At 50.2% G+C, this 17812-nt stretch overlaps 5 protein-coding genes and 1 non-coding gene across 6 annotated transcripts; 4 read left to right on the top strand and 2 right to left on the bottom strand.

Annotated features, from left to right (window-relative positions):
• The first annotated feature begins 6434 nt into the window (after positions 1-6434).
• Positions 6435-6506, top strand: VFPPC_17300. The gene has a single exon. It is a non-coding gene; the product is annotated as a tRNA-Gly (tRNA).
• A 963-nt stretch (positions 6507-7469) lies between these two features.
• On the bottom strand, positions 7470-8310 carry VFPPC_05695 (nuclear pore complex component; the record flags this gene model as incomplete). Its single annotated transcript, XM_018284846.1, has 2 exons — positions 7470-8034; positions 8090-8310. The coding sequence occupies 2 exons, from the start codon at positions 8308-8310 to the stop codon at positions 7470-7472; spliced, it is 786 nt and encodes a 261-aa protein (XP_018141739.1).
• Positions 8311-9219: 909 nt separating this feature from the next.
• VFPPC_05694 (INO80 chromatin remodeling complex Ies1) lies at positions 9220-11201 on the top strand (the record flags this gene model as incomplete). Its single annotated transcript, XM_018284845.1, has 2 exons — positions 9220-9724; positions 9790-11201. 2 exons carry the CDS (start codon positions 9220-9222, stop codon positions 11199-11201), a joined length of 1917 nt encoding a protein of 638 aa, XP_018141738.1.
• Positions 11202-11767: 566 nt separating this feature from the next.
• VFPPC_13894 (ERG2/sigma1 receptor-like protein) lies at positions 11768-12557 on the top strand (the record flags this gene model as incomplete). Its single annotated transcript, XM_018291666.1, has 3 exons — positions 11768-12092; positions 12143-12169; positions 12220-12557. The coding sequence occupies 3 exons, from the start codon at positions 11768-11770 to the stop codon at positions 12555-12557; spliced, it is 690 nt and encodes a 229-aa protein (XP_018141737.1).
• A 781-nt stretch (positions 12558-13338) lies between these two features.
• VFPPC_16211 (hypothetical protein) lies at positions 13339-13551 on the bottom strand (the record flags this gene model as incomplete). Its single annotated transcript, XM_018293964.1, has 1 exon — positions 13339-13551. The coding sequence occupies one exon, from the start codon at positions 13549-13551 to the stop codon at positions 13339-13341; it is 213 nt and encodes a 70-aa protein (XP_018141736.1).
• A 1671-nt stretch (positions 13552-15222) lies between these two features.
• VFPPC_05693 (oligopeptide transporter) lies at positions 15223-17223 on the top strand (the record flags this gene model as incomplete). The annotated part of the gene is made up of 3 exons (XM_018284844.1): positions 15223-15505; positions 15567-16457; positions 16535-17223. 3 exons carry the CDS (start codon positions 15223-15225, stop codon positions 17221-17223), a joined length of 1863 nt encoding a protein of 620 aa, XP_018141735.1.
• Between the last annotated feature and the right edge of the window lie 589 nt (positions 17224-17812).

The raw sequence follows: 17812 nt of genomic DNA, 5'->3' as shown, positions 1-17812 counted from the left end.
TCTGCCACTTATATTCCTCGTCACGTTCAGGGTCAGACCAGCAACAGAGGCTGATGTTCAGCTATAGCTCGTGGCTTCATCAGCTACTATAGTCTGTCATGTTGCGGCATTGTCTGAGCCAGTGTTCTCCTTGGGTTTGTATTTAATTGTCTATTATTGGAATTGTTACATTTTAAAACAACACCAATTATGTATACGCACCAACTCCGCACTCATCTCAAGTCCGGCAGCCGGGACAAGTTCCTTCAGTCGTTCAAAACGGACTGATTCCGCAAACATGTCAACTCGAACGACGTGTGAGTTTCGATTCACTGCGGACAACCTGAAGACATCAGCCACCACGGCGGCGTAAGTTTCGCCAGAACCGCCATGTCACGGTTTGGGGGCCTCCGTCCTGTCTTTCCTTGCCTACAATCCACAGAATTGCGTGTACCTGGCGCACGGCACCGGCACCAGCACGAGAACAAAGGCTGCCCATGAACGACATCTTATTTGATGGTACTAGGTCAAGGCCGTCGGCAGCAGCCACAGCAAAGCGAGAACCAGACTTACACCCTCAACTCCCCTGTGGGAGGTCTTCGACCCATGTAAGTCGCTAGAATTGTCAACTGTTTGTTCGCTCGAGGTCTCTCCAGCGGTCAGCCGCGACATTCAGCCACCTAGCTGATGGGCCAATTGAGAACATGGATGTTGTGATATTCCATGAAGCTATCACTATAGCAAATCTTTATTAGTAGCTGAACTTTCATGGTCTGGCACACCTGCAGCACAGCCCAGCCACAGTGCGCTGACAACAACGCCTCGTGCATTTCAGGCCTCTCATGTGAACAAGGTTGTGTTCAGCTGCCAGCGGACGGCAGTTTCAATGTCCTGTCAAATGTATGAGAGGCAAGTTAATGGTGCACAAAGAGTATTAGAACCCAATCGCAAATTCGCGGCAGCATTTGTCGTGCTGTGAGGCTTGACGAGGCTATGTCGTCCTTCTTCAAAGAATAGACATTGGTGGCTGCCCTAGAATCTCATTTTTTCTTCATCGTAATTGTTTCTCAAGAGCTTACATGTAACGAGAATGTTTCCGTGGGTGAGTTTTGCCTGGACCGCGTTTGCTACCGTGACATTCGTTATCACAGCATGGTTTGCGTCGATATATGCTTCCACGGCCGAGCTCAGTATATCGTCGCTTTCTCGCCTGTCTTTTGCCAATACCGTCATCATATTACGTGTCCTTCAGGGAGTGGCATCATGGTGTACTGTGAGTGCGGCTGCCACCGCGTTCGAAACCTTGCTGTGGATTTTGGCCAGCTCCGAGGGAGGTTCTAACATCCTGACTCTGTTGGCGCTGTCTCCGACTACAGGAGCCTTTGGCATTTTGAAGCTCATGTTCTCGGGGACGATGAAACTAGAATGGCTCGTTAGCGGTTTCATAAGGTACGTTGGAATCTCGCTTCCGCCTCCGTAAATTGCTGATCCGAATCAGGCTGTTTATTCTTGCCGTTTGCACCGTTGGTGGGCTGATACTCTTTGGTTCGTGATTTAAGCTTTCCCGCGTATAAAAAGCACTAACCAATGTATGTCAGTCAACACTTCCGTTACCAATTCATGCCAAACACTTCGTACCTTCGATGTCCTCGCCGGGACCGGGCCATTCAATGGATCACTCGTTAAACCCTTTCTGAGCACTTACAACACCACTATTCCGTACTTTGCAATTGCAAGTTCATACTCCTTCATATCTAATCCCCAGTTTTCTGTATCTCTACAGCCACCATCTTGCGCCGGTGGCATGGTTCCTTGCGATTCACACCTTCTACCTGGCGGCACCTATCTCATGTGGCCCCAAATAAACCACTCTGTGCCAGTCGGCTCGGTCGTCCATATCGATAATGCACCAGCTACGCGCTTAGATTTTGCCCAAGGGTTAAACACGTCAGACGACTATTTCTCGCCCGCTAGCTGTGCGATATATGGGGACGGTATTGTTGCGTTGATGTTCTGTTTGGAGAAAAGTGCTACACATCACGACGCCTTAAAAGCCGGTACACAATTGATCACCCTCTTTCTCTGCCCTACAGCTGACTTATGGGAAATTGCATCGCTGACTCTAACTTTAGGTGTATACGTCTGTGAGAACGGCGTACAAAATGGGGAATGCCGTGCTGGCAAATCAGGGTCAACACACAACGTGACTACAACATTCTCTGTTGCAGCTTACACGGCGTCTAGCATCACCGGGGCGGAAAACAACACGATATTGTCAGTCTCTAGCATAGCCGCCACAGAGTCAAAGTCATCGGTCGATGTTGAGGCATTAAGCTTAGCGGTTGGATGGTTGCTAAATTACACAGCAGCACATCTGCCTGAACAATCATCTGTGGTTTTCGGGTTTTGGGAAACCGGCCCGGCTTCGTATCATGCTATCTGGCAGGCAAACGCGTATAATTTACTTAAAAGCACGCTTGCATTTTTATTATGGGAGTTCACCCCCAATAACAACGGGAATCCAGCCGTGGCGAACGCCGAGTCGAATAACCAAACGCCTGACTTACCAGCCGAATTTCATGCCAAGGCTTCGGTATGCCAGCCTTTTATAAGATTCGTTATTAACGAAGCTTCGTTTATTGTCTATTCGGTGTTGCATTCTGTGGCTTTACTCTTTAGCTGGTCGGTAGTTCTCATGGGATACTGGCATCGTGCCCGGCTGCCAGTCACAACATCACTTCCGGTGGTAGACTTCGCGGCAAAACTGAGGTGCATGCCGGGAGCTGATATGGGAGTGTTTCACAATGTCGGGAGAGCTGATACCTTTGATGACATGAAAGCCAGTCTTCAGAATGTGAACGTAGGATCGGGGAAGTCGGTGGCCGGATCTATACAGAAGCAGAGTGAGACTTGCGTGGAAAGAGAGGATGCGCAATTGCCACTCACAAATTAATAAAGTCACAATTGCTGAGATTTACTGAGCTTGGGGAGACACCGTGACGCTATTTACAGCCACACTCAATTGAATCTACAACGAGGCATTTATGAAGGAACTTGGCTTACTCTCATATCAAGCAGAAAGAGTATCAGTTCGGAAGTGGTGCCATCCGTCCAATGTTATTAGAAACGATGCCGGAGCACTTTTTTCTCCCACGCCACGTTGTACCCATGACTCAACAGAACCCCAGTTCATATTAAGTAAAATAAATGCAAGTTACACACAAACAAGAGCCCTGCAATTAGGCGCAATGGATGCTCCCCTTTCCGTGGGGCACCGTTATACCGGCCACTCCATTCTTGTGATGCGTTGTGTAAGCGAGATCAAGTCGTACCTGTATTGCCGTATCTGACGCCGAATTCACTGATAAAAACCATCTGCAATTAGAAGTAGAAGCAGTGATAAGTTGACTCATACTCAATTTACAAGCCGTTAAAATTTGCCATCAAAAATTATACAAACACAAATACCGCAACACCGAAGCGACGTCCACAAAACTTCATGATGGCCGGGAAGTGGGTCATTGCGAGTTCGGCTCCGGACGCCGCCTCGTACCAAGAGGGCAGGCAAGTGCCACATGCTTTATGACCAGGTTGAACATGATCGATCAGAAGTTCGTTTAATATTTGTGTGCTAGCTAATTAAATGGAAAATGTCTCAAATACATCGCATCTTGTCTGTTCCTTGGCGCATATCCGTCGTCTCAACTATTTCATGTTTCATTTGCACCAACTACAACTTCTACAACGTTCACCGTCTATCCATAAACCCAAATACCTTTCCAATAACAAAGAGGAAAATATTATTATCTGTCACTTTCAACTCGATCAAGTTGATCACAAGGCGTACCGTGCCCGCCGCCAGGACTGCTCAAGTCGCACCCACAGCGTCGCATTGGGCGACACAATCACGTCACTACTCACTCCAGGACACATCTGCCTGACAGTTTCAAGCTGCAAAATCCATCGCACACGCGACTTCCAATGTCTCGACCGTCAATCCCGTCTGACTGGCCAGGGAACCAAACTTCTGAAATGTCCAATTCAAGTTCATCAGACGACGTGTCTAAAACAAGCGGCTTAGCATCAGGCTTATGCATTGCTCTCGTTATCACCATAGCCTTTACGATTTACGTTTTGCGAAGGAGGATATTTCCATTCGGTGGCAATAGCGCAGGCTTGCCGTACAGACGCTCCGATACCTTGACGCTTGAAGCTTTAGCAACACTACCGACGCATATTCACAAGGCTTCTGGCGACCCGAAACGCTTGCCCATTGTGAGAGTTATGTCAAACCCAAATGATCGATGCTGCTCCATTTGCACGGAGCCGTTCATGGAGGGCGTGGAGTTGCGCAAGCTCCCGTGTGGACATCAATTCGACAGAGGATGCATTGATCCGTGGCTGTTGAAGCGCTCGGCGACTTGTCCGCTCTGGTGTGTATTACTTGTTACCTGTGCTGCTCTTCCAGTCGCTAATGACATTATCTTCTCATCAACTAGCCGCCAGAAAGTTACGACCAGACCGTTGAAGATTCATGAAAGACTGCCCATGTCACCACGTCCAACGTTCTTCCCAGCCAGCAGGTGGAAGATGGACAGGCACCATACAAGAGTTAGGTGAACGCGTCCCGGCTCGTAAACCCTTTCTAATACTCCTGCAGGATATTCCACAAGGACCAGCTCTGACAAGCACTCCGAGTGTCCGGCTGCAGAGTCGAGGAGTACCGTCCGGTGGAAGAATAACCACCAGTTCGCGGCCATCGAGAGCTCTGGCACCTATTTCCGAGTCAAGGATTACAGAAGAGACGCGAGAAACAGTAGAAAATCGGGTATAAGACAGCATTATTCAGAATTAATAGAACGATTGTACAAACAATGCATCTAAAACTCCCTCTACTGCACATTTGTGCCCATTCCGCCTGCTGCTCCATTACCAGAGTGAATCTAGATACCAGCCATCTCCTCCTCTCGACAAGGTCCAGAATGAAGTACATGATACTTAAAGTCGTCCCTATCTTTGATAGGAATAGACAAGGACACAGTATCCGCAGCGCTCGGGTACCTCGTCAGATGACCATGCGTAGTCCGGTCGGCCGTGTCCGCAGCGATAATGAGTCCATACTTGCCGCCTTGGATCCATACTTCATCATCCCCTTTGTAAAGACTAATGTGCACCAGGCCGCTTGTAAACAGGACGTACCTTACAAAGTCACCGTTAGTAAAACCATTAATCTGCAGGATACCTGGGTAGTCAAGGCATCATACTGAAATGCTGGCGCATGGTGATACCCGCCGTTAAAGCGAGCAGGAATGACACTATACGATGCATTACTCAATTCTCCAAGTGATAGCTGCAAGGAGCCTGAGATTCCAGACTCTGTTGTTTGTTTGAACGGACTTGCGAGCTGCCAGCATTCAAACAGCGACTCGCCGTTTGCGGCGGTGAGAGCCGTGAGATTAAGGTATGGAGTTGTGAGATTGCTAAGCTGCGCCGAGGTGCAGGAGGCTAGGGAAGCCAAAATGAGGAGTAAAAGCAGCATCTTTGCAAATGAGACGTGGTTATCTCAGCATGTGGTCAATTGGCTGATGGTGAAATTTTGGCAATATATGCAAGAAGTTGAGATTGCGGAATGTTTGCCGTAGGGAGGTTGTTTGTTAAGAGTGAGACACGGAGATCGACATCCGCAACTGCCGGACAGGCACCAAACTCTGGTCTGGTACGTGTAAGAAGCTTCTTTACATAATTAGACGTCTGTGGTTAGCGTGGTAATTCGCCTGTGTGTAGAGTTCTTCTGATGCTACTCTGACATGCCACCTATCCGTGTAAGCCGTGTTCGAGTTGTGCAATCCAAAAAATGACAAGTCGTGAGACGAGATCTAGAATAAAAGCAAAGGGGAAGAGGTTGACGCTTTACTTCAAACAAATATATGGCACTGTTGTATAGGTACCCTCAGAAAGTTTCTACAAAAGATTTAAACTCGCATTTATACATTTACATCCCAGCGAGTTGAGTTGGGCTAATAATGGATCCTCCCCAAGCTTCACCGGCTTTGAACCTTAAATAGGCGTCCTTGTAACACCGCAGTTCATCTATTGCATACAAGCATCCCACTGCCTCAAGGTGACATGTAATAACATATTGCTGGACATGTTCCCAACGACGTGGCCTACACTCGCTGGATCTTTGCGACCTGACTAGCGGAACGGGGCGTATCTGAACGACTTCTCCACCCTGATCCCTTTGATCAAGAAAATGTCTTTCTTGAGTATGCGTATATTACACAAGAAACGACAAATATCTAGGATACTACGTCTTAATCAGATGTATTTGGTGGTGAAAAACTCGCCAGATTGTCGTTCTGTATTGCGGGTTTGAAGTAGGCAATTTTTTGCTTGTACTAATTGCGCTCTATATAATTTAAAATAAAAAGTCGCATGACATCACATTGGTCTCAGCGCGAATAGTGTAGCGGTTAGCATGCATGCTTCCCAAGCATGCGACCCGGGTTCGAGTCCCGGTTCGCGCATTTATTTTTGCTCTTTTCCAAGAATTTTCTTTTGGCGGACTGCGAAACCGACATACGAGTAACATGGTGTTATTGTGTTCAACAAAAGGAGGTCATGACTGCTCGTTTAATTTTGCATCCTTTGCGACAAGACATCCAGCAAGTTCGGCCATTGACACGGCGATGACAAACATGTCAGTTATATCATGTATTTCACTGCACTCCAACGCTCAGAACTGCAAGGTCTATAGTTATTCTCAAGCATTTATTCTCTTCAAATTTGCAAAGAGACCATTCGAACAAGCGACACAATGTGCCGTATATCCAAATGGGTAACGCGGATAAAGCGGGTGTAAGCCGTCACAATCGTATCACTCGATGAAGCAGCACGCCATAGCTATTCATAGTGCCAAGAGACTAAAAAAAGATGACGACAAGTCCGAAAAATACCACGAGTAGCTGCAACAGTACTTTAAGAGCTTGAAAAATGTGCTGTTGCACATCCGGCGTACTCAGCGCCAGGGGCAGAACGTTGAAAGCCACCGCATATCTGCTGGACATCTTCGGGAGCTACTGCCATATGAGGGGCAGCCAAGGGAGCAAATATTCTGGGAACGTATGACGATTTTGTTCCTTGAGGTGTGTGGGAGTCGGAGGTACGGTAACCATACCTGGTGGCCAATGAAAGCCTTCTCGACATTCTGATGGTCTCGCTGATGACAGTTGGCACAGTGTTCATCGTAGACTATTAGTAGTCCACGACGGAAGAACAAGGCATCGAAACATAGTATCAATGAAATATTCAACTATGTACTTTCATCATTAGCTGTAATAACCCTTTACGCCATCCATACCATTTAAAGTCGCTGACATGACGATGCCCAACATGTAATTTGATCTATGCGTAAACGTTGCTCTCCCGCTTCCTGTCCTCACCCATCGTTGAAGTCACCCTATGTACAGAATCGGCCGTAGTCGTGACATCTAATGCAGCCAAGCGTTGCCGGAGGATCGTCGTCCCTTCTCGTAAAGCCACTTGCTATTTAGGCCAACGCTTGTACGTTTCCCTCCAGATGGACTCGGAGAACCAGGCTCAGAGAACAAGTTGGCAGACGTGCTCTGGGCAAAGGGACTGGTTGACCCAAAAGATGATCGGCGGCCGTTCCCCAGTCCACTGATGCTCTTTTGCAAAATAGGGCTACCAACTGGGGAGTATTGCGAACCAGAGGCTCCAAATGTGCCTGGGATGAGTGGGCTCCCTCGTCCGGACAGTGGTGAGCTGGCATAACTACCCCTGCTTCCAACAGATCCCGCAATCGAAGGTGTCCGCGAATATCGTGGGGGCGTGCTGAATTTCGCATCTGGAGTCGGGGGAGCCGACGATGGCGACAGGCCCAAAAGCTTTCGCTGGGCGGCGGTCAATGGTATATCGGCGAGGTCGTCTTTCGCACGGATAAGGGGCAGACAGGCCACGCCAATCTGAATAAACGGAATGACCTGGAAAACAAACCAAGCCCAGCTCAAGTATGTTCGGAAAGTGCTTGATACGCTATGGGGTCTGTCAGCTCGAGTTGGTGACACCAAGATATGCGGTTGTGGCTCACATTTGGGGGTTGATCTTCATTTTTGCGAGTAAACGGAGAGACCAGAGGGCCAACAATGCAACTACATTATAGGCTATTTGCCTAATGTTCTTCTCCGAAAAGTTCGTCGCGTTCTGCCTCCGGGTGATTTCATTCAATCGAGGATGTCGCCAAGTACCAGGACTGTCGACAACAGGCGCAACGGCTGCCTTGGTAGGCGTCGACTGAACGGGAGTTGACATGTTGATGGGCAGGCCTTGAATCGGACGGTTTGCTCAAGCTCGAGGTTGAGAATTGGGGGAGGAGGGAGTACTGGAGAGTCAAACTGGTCAGAATGGTGTTTCGAAAAGGACTGTCTGCAAAAGCTGGGTTTACCCACGTTGTGCCTCGAGTGCCGTCGCAATATAGTAGAAAGCGCGAAATAAGTCCGCCGATATCCTTACCTATTGGTTTGCTGCTGGTTAGTAGGTGCACTGGGCGTGGCCACGGTGGCCGGTGAGCTTTTGCTCGAAGAGATGGACGTGTAGATATTTGTTGATGTTGGAACTGGATGCTATCTGATGGTGGACTGGGCGACGAAAAGCAATAGTAGGCCTGGACTGCGCACAGGCTGGGACTTCAATGCAGGGGTGCACGGACCAATTAGAGCGCGAGACGGAAACTTGGGGACTGCCTTTTGGTGGCGGGTCGAGAGTCTGTCCTGTCTGTTTTTGAAGGGCGGCGGGCCTCGACTCGTAGCTCCATGCCTGGTAAGTTTGGCTCCATGTCGAGGCTTGACATGGCCTGACCCCATCGTTGGCCTACCGTGAGCCGTCTGGTGGCTTCCTGCAATGCACGTCGTCACTTTTGCTGCGCGGCAGAAGGTCAACTGGTGCATCAACTTTTCCCAAGCTTCACGGAGACGGAGGCTGATTCTCGCCAGCCCTGACCACCCCTTTCGCGGTCCAACAAAATCCGCACCCATCCAATTCCTCCATCTCCATCGAGTGCCTGACGAATCTGTCTTTCTCAATGCACATTTTCATCATCGTGACATCGTAGTCATGCGCCATTGATCCGCATCGCAAACCGAGACTCCCTGCAGCCAGACCTGCCTGGTGCTCAACTCACGATAAACGCGAATTTTCATTCCCAAACCACACATTACCACCATGGCCGCTTCACCCAGCTCGGCCGCGGCCACGTCCGAGATCTTCGAGCATCCAAGTTCTCCCGCCGCTCCGGAAGCCAAGTCATTTGTTTCACGCGCCGCCAGCGACGATGAGGATACGCAAATGGCCGATGAGCCCACCGAGGTGCAAGAAAAGCCCACCCGTGGTAGAGGTAGGGCTTCAACAAAGGGTGGCGACGCACCTCATCAAATTGGCAAGATTCGGCATCTGAAAAAGGAAGATGGCGAGCCACTTTGGAGGGAAGACATTCAATACGACTTCCTCAAGGCCGTCTTTGACAATGAGCAACAAGTCTTTACCAACACGTACGATTCCGACATGGACAAGCAGTGCTTTGCAGACCTCTATATCGATACTATGTCGCGCAGTAGCAAGACGAGCAAGGTCCTAAGAGACAAGTTGCTCAGCGACCGAGATGCAGCCAAGGGCATGGCCATGGTTTGCCTGCTCGTCAATGTTGGTCGCATGAACACAACTCTCAACTGTACGTATACCATCACCAGCAGCAATTTTCGCACCCCAGGAAAAGCGGACTAACCATATCTTCAGTCTTCCCCGAAATGAGAGCGCAACTTAGAACCTACCACGCGATTCCATCATTACAAGCCCACCAGGACGCACACGCATACAAACAGCTACAGGACGCCCCGCGTCTCAAGTCTATCCTGAAGGGCGGCGCCGAGGACAGGGAGGAACCCAACTCGCTGGAGAAGATCAAGAACTCCGACGTACCGCGAACCAATCCCGTCAACCTCATTTTCTCCATGTGCCACTCCGCGCAAAAGGTTGCCGAGTTGCACTTTCCAGATCACCAAGAGTTCCACGACCTCATCATGAAGACACAATACAGCAGCAAGTCTCGCGCCTTGGCCTTCTTGTGGCTCATGTGGTTTTATCTTGAGTCTGACTTTACTGAAGAGGGTTGTGAAGAGAATCCGTTTGGCGCGGGCGTTGACTACGGCGTGGATGTTGCGAACCAGGGTGTTCCCAAGCTAATTGAGATGTCGGAAGATGAACGAGCCAAAGAGAATGTGGATGCCCCCGAGGAAATTGAATTTGGGCGCGAGAAGCAAAAGACACGGGCCAAGATTCTCGAAATGGATCAAGCCTATTTAACTGAGAGAGAGACAAAACGCGGCAAGCGCGCAACGTTGAACGAGGACGGCCCGGCAATCCTACCACGCATTCGTCCCTCTATGCACGACTCAGACCGGGACAGCACAAGATCAACGCCTCCTCCACGACACCTGGGACGAGGTGGCCGACGGGGATTGGCGCTCAAATATCAAATCTTTGAGGGTTCATCTCCCGGCCGACACGGATCAGAAGGGGTTGGGTCACGAAAGCCCCGTCCTCCCACAGCGCATCAGCTCGCTGTTGAACGAAACCGCAACGAACGCGTTGAGTACATTCTAGACCGTGGGCTTCGAAAGCACCATCACAAGAGCCGCAAAGGTCGACGGCAAGCAGGGGCTGTATACCGAGCATATAGGCGAACTCAGGCACAAGAAGATCCATTCGAAGATAGTGACGGTGATGATGTAATGCCGCGCAACATTTCTAGCAAAGACAAGAACGCCGTGTTCCGTGAGAGAGCTCTTGGTGGACTGGCCCTTTTGAGTGCCGAGACGGACGACTACGGTGAAGAGGTCAGCGCATACGCTGCTGCCTTGAGAAGAGCTACTCGACGACTTGGTCGATGGGCAGGTCACGAAAAGGAACTGGGTGTTGTTGCGCCAGTAAAGAATCAAAAAGCCAAGAACAATGCCAACGGGGACGGCAAAGGGGGTAAGGGCGGAGTTGTATTGGACGAGTCTCCCACAAAAAATGGCGATGCCAACGGGGACATTACCATGGGCGACGCAGATATTGACGACCAGACTGCGTTGCTGGATGATGGAGACGACGATGTAGACGACCCGGATAAGACCGAAGTTTTGGGTGATTCCGATGTAGAGTAATTATTGGGTCTTGTTTTAAGCACATTATGGAGTAGGATATGTATACTTAGGTCAAGATGGTTTTCGAATTTTAAGGACGCGCTGCTAGATGGGAGTTGGAGGATGCGAAAGGTCTCTATGTTTACAAGGGTTGCTCAGGAGCGGCACATGATTTTAGCTGAACATTGAAATGGATGTTTGCCGGACGGCCAGCGAACCCCTGATGACGACATACGTCAACAACCGTACCTGCATTAGTCTGTGATTTTGCAATTTTCACCAACTCGACTTCCATTTTTTCATCCGAATCACTTCATTTTATTTCATCCTCGGCATCCGCGGAGTTTGCGGAATCCGGGTCCCATCAACCACCAAACTCCGTCTGTCAAGCCGTGATAATCGACCCAGCCGGAAGCTGGCGTCTCCGAGGACCAATGAGCGGTGAGCCGCGGCAAAACGCCGAATCCGTCACTTCCAAAGCATCTCAAGGACAATTACATCTCAACCTCCAGAGTATATATACACGACCTCTAGTCCAATGACTTAACCCACATTAGTCACTCACTGCCAAGGTCAAATATCCAAAAATGCCCAAATCAAAACGCCCCTCCAGCGCGTCCGCCTCGCCAATGGGCCGCCTACTAGGCATCCTTGCCGTGTTGACCGGCCTCCTAGCATCAATGGTGTACCTCGCGGAAAGGAACCTCGACAAATTCTACATCTTTGACCTAGATGAGCTGCATGACGTGTCGAAGCGAGGCGTCGCGAAATACGGCAACGACACGCGAGCCGTGGTGAAGTACATTGTGGACGACTTGCACAAGACGCACGGGGCGCACATCAACCTCCAAGAGGAATGGGTGTTTAACAATGCAGGCGGCGCAATGGGCGCAATGTACATTTTACATGCTAGTAAGTACATACATACCAATTTTGCAGAATGAAAAGGGCTAACAAGACAGGTATAACCGAGTATCTCATCATTTTCGGTACGCCACACAACTACCTAGATACGTAAATGACAGCTAACACACTGCAGGAACGGCCATCGGCACAGAAGGCCATACGGGCCGCCACACGGCGGACGACTACTTCCACATCCTGGTCGGCGAGGAGTGGGCGTACGTGCCGGGCGAGTATGAGCCGGAGGTGTATCCGCCGGGGAGTGTGCACCACCTGCGGCGCGGGGAGGTGAAGCAGTACAGGATGCCGGACAAGTGCTTCGCATTGGAGTATGCGCGGGGTTGGATTCCGCCGATGCTGTTCTTCGGGTTTGCGGATGGGTTGTTTAGCACGTTGGATTATCCGACGCTGTGGAGGACGACGGACTTGACGGCGAGGCAGATGGTGGGGAATTTGTTGAGGGGGAAGTTTTAGATGGCATGGGGTGAGGTTGGCCATGGGTTTGATGTACATATGGCCCATGGAGAGGGCAGTGGTGCAAGGGATGAAAGCGGAAGATGGGTGTGGTAGTTGGAGATGGTAGTGGGATGGTGTTTAAAACGTGGTGTATATTGATCTGAGGGTTGAGAGGTGAATAATTAGATGGAGATGTGATTGATGTAAATGTGTAAGAGAAATAGTATCGGTGTTATGCTTTGCAAGATAGAAAGAGGACGCCTGTCATGGCCAATGCCTCATCTTTGTCAACTCACTGCAGGAGTGAGTAAGAGAGACAGAACTGGCCTTGAACTGCATTGATCAGATCCACTTAGTAAGATACAACTTGCCTTCAACATTGAATCTCTCACAAATAAACGACACTGCTTACGCGCTGTCATATATGTAAGTCCAGCCTCGTTTTACCTGGAAAGCCAGAGTCCCAACGACCACTTGTCTCACAAGGGGTCTTCACTTTGTTCCAAAAATAAGAGAAAAGATTTATATGTATATATATATATATACATATAAAAGGCTCTAGTTTTGGAGCTCAAAATTGCAACACATCAGTGCCTATGATGTCTTCAACCGAGGCTACTTGGTTGCGCAGACGGATCCCACTAGCAATAGAACCAAACGAGCTCAACAGGCCGTTGTCGAAGTGAAAGTATTCCATGCAGAGCTACCAGTTGATGTGGTGATCTCGATATCGACCAAAGCTAGTAGAACGCAACAAAATGCACTCACAAGTCGAAGCCCTTTAACCAAAAATTACGTATTATACCCGCAAGCTTGCATCTAATTTACCGCAATCCCACAAGTCAACATGGAGGAAAATCAAGCGGCTTCCACCAGCTCTCTTGGCTGCAGGGCAGCAAGCACAAAAAAAAGCCTTGGAAGCTGAACAGCCAACAGAAAGCAAAAAGTCATCCAGAATATCTCTAGCGCCTCGGCAGAAGTGGTTGATGGGGAAAGTGGAAACCGTGTGCATGCCGATGGCGTTTGTGGCGTTTTGATAGCCGCATGGATTTGACTCTGTTCAAGCTAGCGGTGACATTGGATGTGATAGCTGGAGAGCGTGAGATACATTGGCCCGTTCGGTTTGTTGAAGCGCGTTTAAGCGAGCGTCAGGTGAGGTGGTGGTGGAACATTGAAGGATTTGGCGTTGAAGAAAGGGGTGAGAGCTGAACGAGGGGTGGTGAATATTGATGTTTGAAATACGATTTACACGATGGATCGGATTGGGAAACTGGGACGTTGACCAGACTTGACATGACCAGATAATTTGGAGACAAATAAAATGCCCCGCCAGCGGATTAAGCTCACATGCAGTCGTAAAGACACATGCAGAGTGTGTGGTTAGCCAGGACAGCCTTTCAATGTTTGTTGTTGAGGATTGTATGGCGGGTTACATCAGTGGTAAGAAGAGAGGAGAGAGAGAGACAGAGAGAGAGCAAAGGCCAATTTCGCAGTCCAGTCAGCGGACAAAGAAGATTCTGCAAACATGAATTCCATGCACCGGCGCCGCTGCAATCCTCGCGTCAAGCACAGATAAGAGGTAGCCCATCCCCCGAAGTAAAGTCGAGCTGTCGAGGACAAGTACAAGTTTACATTTGAACTAAAACACGACTGGACGGTGCCAACACTGCCAAGCAGGTGATGGTTCAATTGATGCCAGTTCAGAAAATCCAGCTTCCACTTTGGGATGGTGGCTGCAGATGATTGGGGGCAGAAAATTAACTCTATATTGCGGTCGGGGCAGATTGACTTGGCATTACGGAGTAACATTCAATGGAAGTCGAGTCTGGTCGACTTTGATCAGTGAATGCTTCCCCCGATGAGACAGACCAGGCTGGGCCATTCAAGCGTCAAAAGTCCCTACTCTCTTTTTATGTCTGGTTTGCTTTTCAATTCTGGTTCCTTTCACTTGACCAGCTTTGACGATTAGCTCGCGTCGCCACAGTCTTGGTGCAAGCACTTGAGCCCTCCAACACGACTGTCACTACTTCACAAGGACGAGTCAGAGTCACCAGACAACTCACGACACTAGACAGCTTCTCAACATGTTCAATCTCCCCATGCATTCGTCTCAAATAAACACACCAGACAGCTTCACCATCCCAACCGCCCACGTAGCACCAAGCCAACCCGATCCGCCAAGCCCTCCACGCCGTCTAGATTCGTCCAAGACTCCAAGCTCGCGTGCCACAATCCTCATGGGTCAATGCCCAGACCTCGCGGTTACATTACTGTTTAGGTAACAAACGTGTGGGTGTGCAGTCAACAGCTCGCAATGCCTTCTTCTCCCCTCCCAACACGGGTCGACAGATAGCTCTCTCTCTCTCTCTCTCTCTCTCTCTCTCTCTCTCTCCACATTCGCCGGGTACACCATGATCCCCGTGCATGTCCTCCTGGCCATCATGTGCGTGGTGATTTTGCGGGCTGGTGCCCCGAACGAGGTCCATGCTACTTTGGCTCATCACCCTATCCATGTGCGGACCGTTGAGTTGGTATAAGACGGACCGAAGACCCTGTCCGCCCATGTGTAACTGACTTTCCTTCCTACTTTGCTTTTTGAACCCCAGATCATAGAGCAGATCTACGGAGTAGTCGCTTCGGATACATGTTACTTTGATTAGACCACTGGGATCTAAAAGCAAACATGGCCGCCATTGCTGGTGACACCGTAGCCGCGACACGCGCAGACGGCGTGGATGAGAAGAGCGCCGCAATCCAGGCTGTACAGGAAGATGCTGCTATTGCGACTGCACAAGTCGTGCAAGTTGAAGGCGAAGGCGGACAAGTCGACGAGACGCTCACATCTCCCACGGATGAGGAATTGGTCACTCTGCGCCGCGTTCCCAACCACATTCCCCTCAAGATCTTCACAATTGCTTTCATCGAGCTTTGCGAGCGGTTCTCATACTATGGATCTACAGTCGTGTGTAAGTACCACCTCCCAGATCGTTAAACCAGACAAAAACCCTCATGTTAACAATCTCCCAGTCACCAACTTCATCCAACAACCTCTCCCACCAGGATCGACAACCGGCTCAGACCCCAGACCAGATGGCCAACCCGGCGCCCTGGGCATGGGCCAACGCGCCTCCACGGGAATCACCGTCTTCAACCAATTCTGGCAATACTTCATGCCTCTCTTCGGCGCCTGGGTAGCCGACGCCAAATGGGGACGCTACAAGACCATCTCCGCAGCCTTGGGCGTCGACCTCTTCGGCCACTTGTTCCTCATCCTGGCCGCCATCCCGCCCATCATCGTCAAGCAGAGCGCCTCGCTGGCCTGTCTCATCATCGGCATCCTCATCATCGGCTTCGGCACCGGCGGCTTCAAGCCAAACGTCAGCTGCTTGATCGTCGAGCAACTCGGCGAGCAGCGCATGTTTGTGCGCACCCTCAAGTCCGGGGAGCGCGTCATCGTCGACCCGGCCGTCACCACGGAACGCATCTACAACTGGTTCTACTTCTGTATCAATGTCGGCGCCCTGGTCGGCCAGCTGAGCATGGTGTACGCCGAGGTTCATGTGGGCTTCTACCTGTCGTTTACGCTGCCGACCATCATGCTGGGTCTTTGTCCGCTCGTCATGCTCTGGGGGAGGAGGCGGTATAATCGTCGCGAACCTGCTGGCTCGGTTCTCGTGCCTGCTCTCAAGACGTTCATGCTCGCTCAGAAGGGCCGCTGGTCGATTAACCCTGTCCAGACGTACCGCAACTTGCATGACGGGACGTTCTGGGATAGTGTGAAGCCCTCCAAGTTTACCAACGAGACGAGGCCCAAGTGGATGACCTTTGATGACGCTTGGGTTGATGAGTTGAGCCGCGGGTTCAACGCCTGCGCCGTGTTTTGCTGGTATCCCATCTTTTGGCTGTGCTACAACCAGAGTAAGTTCTTCCTTGTCCTCAAATATACAAACTTCTTCTGTCTCGATATATAAAGCTTCAAACTAACAGACTCAAAGTCAACAACAATCTCATCTCCCAGGCCGCCGTCCTCCAACGGCACGGCATCCCCAACGACGTCCTCTCCAACCTCAACCCCTTCGCCCTCCTCATCTTCATCCCCCTCAACGACTTCTTCATCTACCCTGCCCTCCGCAAAGCCGGCATCCGCTTCACGCCCATCCGCAAAATCACAGCCGGCTTCTTCGTCGGCTGCGCCGCCATGATCTGGGCCGCCGTCGTCCAGTACTACATCTACCAAAAGTCCGTGTGCGGCTACAACGCCTCCGGCAAGATGCCCGGCCCTGACGGCGAGTTGGTCGCCTGCCCCCCCGTCGACATCAACGTCTGGGCCCAGACGGGGTCGTACGTGCTCATCGCGCTGGCCGAGGTGTTCGCCTCCATCACCTCCCTCGAGTACGCGTACTCCAAGGCCCCCAAGAACATGCGCTCCATGGTCCAGGCCGTGGCGCTGTTTATGACGGCGTTTTCTAGCGCTATTGGACAGGCGCTCGTGGGTTTGGCCGCTGATCCGCTTCTTATTTGGAATTATGGTGTTGTTGCTATTTTGGCTTTTGTCGCGGGTGTGTGCTTTTACTTTCAGTTTAGGAGGCTGGATATTCATGAGGATGAGCTTAATGAGTTGCCCGAGGGGGTGGTGGGCAAGGTTGATGCCGAGTCGCCTTATGCGTATAAGGAGGAGAAGTAGATGGGTTGTTGTGGGAGTTGAGAGTTGAGGTTACTCGTGACTGTATCTTTGTACTGAGTACTGTATCTTTGCGTGAGAGGTACTCGAGCATTTCACAGATGTGTCACGCAGAGCGTTTCTTGTAATCTAGCATCATATCATGGATATGATACGATTGCTGCCCCTCGTTGTAAGAAATGTTTCCGTCACGTTGTATAGGTGCAGCCAAACAAATGCATAATACAAGGTGTATTGTCATGATGCACCATGCGCCAAGCTATAAAGACGACTCCTAGATTTAATGCTCGAGACCTCAGGTTGAATAAATCCCAACAAATCCATGTACAAAGATCCAACATTGGCCAAGATCCTTAGCCTTAGCCTCTCTCTCTTGGCTCCTTGATCAAAAAGGTTTGTCGTCGCAATTTTCGCCCCATGGCTTCCTATCAGAACATGACTAAAATACTCTCTGTTCCTTTTTGTCTCATATTTTTCATTCCTCCATTTTGAACCCGTAAAACACAAACCCAACGCCACCAAAAGAAAGTTCAAGCAGATCATGCGCCGTGACAATATGCGAAAACAAGGAGGCTTGCGAGACAAAAGTGGC

This window comes from Pochonia chlamydosporia, chromosome 5 (assembly GCF_001653235.2).
Source record: "Pochonia chlamydosporia 170 chromosome 5, whole genome shotgun sequence".
In the NCBI taxonomy this organism is placed as follows: domain Eukaryota; kingdom Fungi; phylum Ascomycota; class Sordariomycetes; order Hypocreales; family Clavicipitaceae; genus Pochonia; species Pochonia chlamydosporia.
This window is presented reverse-complemented; position numbering and strand designations above follow the sequence as displayed.